General features: G+C 36.2%; 1 protein-coding gene across 1 annotated transcript; it reads left to right on the top strand.

The window, feature by feature from the left end:
• Positions 1-1,045: 1,045 nt before the first annotated feature.
• On the top strand, positions 1,046-2,748 carry LOC150079744 (uncharacterized). The gene has a single exon (XM_090383210.1). The coding sequence runs from the start codon at positions 1,046-1,048 to the stop codon at positions 2,735-2,737; it is 1,692 nt and encodes a 563-aa protein (XP_090239336.1). The 3' UTR covers positions 2,738-2,748.
• The last annotated feature ends 1,411 nt before the right edge of the window (positions 2,749-4,159 follow it).

The raw sequence follows: 4,159 nt of genomic DNA, 5'->3' as shown, positions 1-4,159 counted from the left end.
ATCGTGTTCAGAGAAAAAATACCATAAGAAATGGAATCACCACTGAAGAAAAAATTTTAAGGAATTCAATAGGAATATATACAAAACAAGAATGAAGACTTGTGATAATTGAAAAATTCCAAATAGTATTAAATGAGGGACACAAAACAACACAGCACAATACAGCATATGCTTCACCTGTTCTAAGAAGGTTTCTGTGTTCAATGAAATAAATGAAAATTAAAATAATAACTGAAACAATTAAAGAAATTAAGAAAACTAATAAAACAAAAATAAAAGAAATAATACAAATAGCAGCAATGAGGAACACTGCACAAAACCAGCATTTTATGAGTGTCAAATTAACCTCTGATTTTATTTAAATCACTTCTTAAAGATTTCGTTCGAACAAAGACTAATACACACATGGATATTTACAGAATATAGATCATAAGGAGATATTTCAGTTTCGAGAAGTCTTTCTCAGAGAGAAGAAAGCCAATTTCAATCGTGCATCAGAAAATATATTCAGAAGAAATACTTCAGATATCCGACTTGTGCTTAGACAATGTCAGTAAAAGGAAGTGTTAAAAGTCATCTCCAAGTTAACATTGGGGAAAATCTCACTTGTCCAATTTGTCTAAACGTTTTTCACGAAAGGAGACTTCAAAAAACATTTCAGCCTTCACACTCACCAAAAATCTTTTTGACCTCCAACCTATTAGAAATTTTCACCAGAGAAAATCATCCCAGTGATGATTTCAAAGAGAAACCGTTCAGGTATAAAACCTTTTGAAAGTTCTCACAAAGTAGAAACCTCAGTCACCATCCCAGAATTCATAATCTTTCGGCTATCCAACCAGTGAGAAATTCTAACAGAAAACCGCCATCGAAAACCATTTCAGAGGAAATACAAAAGAGAGACCTTTCAGCTAATGAACATATAAGAAAAGGTTCTCGGGGTGTGAAGAGCCCAAATGCCTTCCCCATACAGAGGAAAAGCTTCAAGAATTTAATGTGCAAGACTAAATTCTCGCGGCAAGGAACCCTCAAAAACTATCTCAGAATGCATGATGCAGAGAAATATTTGAGCTGTCCAGTTTGTGACACGAAGTTCTCACTGATAGGGCAGCTCAGAGAGCATCTCAGAAATCATACGGGAAAAAAACCTTTCAGCTGTACGACCTGCGAGAAGAAGTTCTCACGGATTGGAAACCTCAAAAACCATCTCAAAATTCAATGTGGAGAAAGACCGTTCTGCTGTCCAACATGTGAAATGAAGTTTACGCAGAAAGGAAACCTCAGAGTGCATCTTAGAATTCATACTGGAGAAAAACCTTTCCACTGTCCAACCTGTGAGAAGAAGTTCACACGCAGAAGCGATCTCAAAAACCATTTAAGAATTCATACTGGAGAAAAACGTTTCAGCTGTCCAACCTGTAAGAAGAAATTCTCATTGGCATCATACCTCAGAATCCATCTCAGAATTCATACTGGGGAAAAACCTTTCATCTGTCAAATTTGTAAGAAGAAGTACTCATGGGAACGACAACTCCGAAACCATCTCAGAATTCATACTGGAGAAAAACCTTTCAGCTGTCCAACTTGTGAGAAGAAGTTCTCATTGGCATCATACCTCAGAATCCATCTCAGAATTCATACTGGGGAAAAACCTTTCATCTGTCAAATTTGTAAGAAGAAGTACTCATGGGAACGACAACTCCGAAACCATCTCAGAATTCATACTGGAGAAAAACCTTTCAGCTGTCCAACTTGTGAGAAGAAGTTCTCATTGGCATCATACCTCAGAATCCATCTCAGAATTCATACTGGGGAAAAACCTTTCAGCTGTCCAACTTGTGAGAAGAAGTTCTCATTGGCATCATCCCTCAAAATCCATCTCAGAATTCATACTGGGGAAAAACCTTTCATCTGTCCAATTTGTAAGATGAAGTTCTCATGGGAAGGACAACTCCGAAACCACCTCAGAATTCATACTGGAGAAAAACCTTTCATTTGTCCAACTTGTGAAAAGAAGTTCTCATGGGAAAGAAATCTGCGAAATCATCTCAGAATTCATACTGGGGAAAAACCTTTCATCTGTCCAATTTGTAAGATGAAGTTCTCATGGGAAGGACAACTCCGAAACCATCTCAGAATTCATACTGGAGAAAAACATTTCAGCTGTCCAACCTGTGAGGAGAAGTTCTCATCGACAGGACAACTTAGAAAACATCTCCGAATTCATACTGGGAAAAAACCCTTCAGCTGTCCAACTTGTGAGCAGAAGTTCTCCTCGGCAGGACAACTCAGAAGCCATTTCAGAAATCATTCCGGAGAAAAACCTTTCAGCTGTTCCACCTGTGAGATGAAGTTCTCAGGGGCAGGACAACTCAGAGTCCATCTCAGAATTCATTCCGGAGAAAAATCTTTCAGCTGTCTAACTTGTGGGAAAAAGTTCTTACACAATCACCACCTGAAATCCCATCTCAGAATTCATACTGGAGAAAAACCTTTCAACTGCCCAACCTGTGAGAAGAAGTTTTCATACAGTCAGCACCTGAAAGAACACCTCAGAATTCACACTGGAGAAAGACCTTTCAGCTGTCCAACCTGTGATAAAAAGTTCTCACGCAGTCAAAGCCTCAAAAGTCATCTCAGAATTCATACTGGAGAAAGACCTTTCAGCTGTCCAACCTGTGAGAAAAAGTTCCAATACCTTCAAAACCTCAAAAGACATCTCAGAATTCATATGTAAGAGGTTCACACAGAAAACTGTCTTTATTTCAGTGAATATGTTCAGAAGTCTGTTAACTGTCCAACATTTCAAAAAAACTTTTCCAAAAGAGTGAAGCTCAAAAACATCACCTTTTTCAGAATAGAGGAAACCTCCCTGTTGTTGAACATGTGAAGAATTTTGAAGGAAATGACATCAAAAATTCATTTAATAGAAAAAAAAAAGAACTGAGAAAAAAATTTAATTTCTCACATCTGGGACAATCTTCTCTAACAAAAAGTTCAATTGCTCTCTTTCACAACTTGGCTATGTCAGTCAGTCTCAGGTGAGGATAGCATGGCTTTTTCTACCGGACAATCGAAAAAATTGAGTGTCCGGTAGAAACAGGAAATCGACCACATAAAATAAGCAAGTAGTTAAAGGGGGGGGGGGATATAAACGAGTGTAATATCGGCCGTTGTGACGTCATATGGGCTGTGTTATTGGCTGTTTTGCTAGTCCTGTTTCTCTCTGTGATTGGCTGTTGAGTTGAGTGGGAAAAAGATTTTATTTATTTGTTGATTTTCTCACTAGCTGGCGCTGCATATTTTCCTTTTTTGTGTGGTGTCTATTTGGTTCATATCCACTGGGCTACCCTTTAAATTGTGTAAATGTGGATATTACAAGTAACGTTGTGAGTGTGATGTCAAGAAACCCTTGTTCTGCAATGAATTGTGGGGGAGCAGGTCAGGTGATATGCTTTGCAGTGCCGAGCAATGATTCAGTTGTTATTTCTTCTGGTGAAAGGTACCTGTAAGAAAGCGTTTTTTTTTTTTTATTTCCTGTGTTGATGATATTGGAAATATATTCTGTATTATTATTAGTCCACTTTGCCAATGAAAAGCGGAAAGTAAAGATTTTTATTTTATTTTATGTGTTTGATGGTTAAATATATATGTTTTTTCCCAATAATTTAGTTTGATTGTCCCTCCGTCTATTAGTCCTTTTTGCAAGCTGAAAATGAAATATTTTTACTTATTCTAGAATGTAAATTGTGTTGATTCTACTGGTGATGTGTACTGTTATTAGCGGTACACTTTGCCAACAAAAAACCTGAAAATAAAGATTTTTTAAATTTATTTTATGTGTTCTGTATTGTTTGATGGGTAAATTTATTATTTTTTTTCCCAATTAGTTAGTTTATTATTTAGTAGAATAATAAATTCTACTAAATAATACTAAATGTACTAAATAGAATTATTATTTAGTTTCCCGATTAGTTAGTTTGTAGATGGTGGTTCCATCTACAAACTAATTAATTGGGAAACTAAATAATAATTCTATCGGTCCTTTGTGCTAGCTGAAAAGGAATTTTTTCCCCTCTCTGTTGAAATATAATGATTTTACATTCTAAAATGTAATTTCCCAAAGTTGTTTAAGAATTTTAAAAACTATTGATTAGTT

This window comes from Mastigoproctus giganteus, chromosome 10, assembly GCF_048544385.1.
Source record: "Mastigoproctus giganteus isolate SK-2022 chromosome 10, ASM4854438v1, whole genome shotgun sequence".
NCBI classification, from domain to species: Eukaryota; Metazoa; Arthropoda; class Arachnida; order Uropygi; family Thelyphonidae; genus Mastigoproctus; species Mastigoproctus giganteus.
This window is presented reverse-complemented; position numbering and strand designations above follow the sequence as displayed.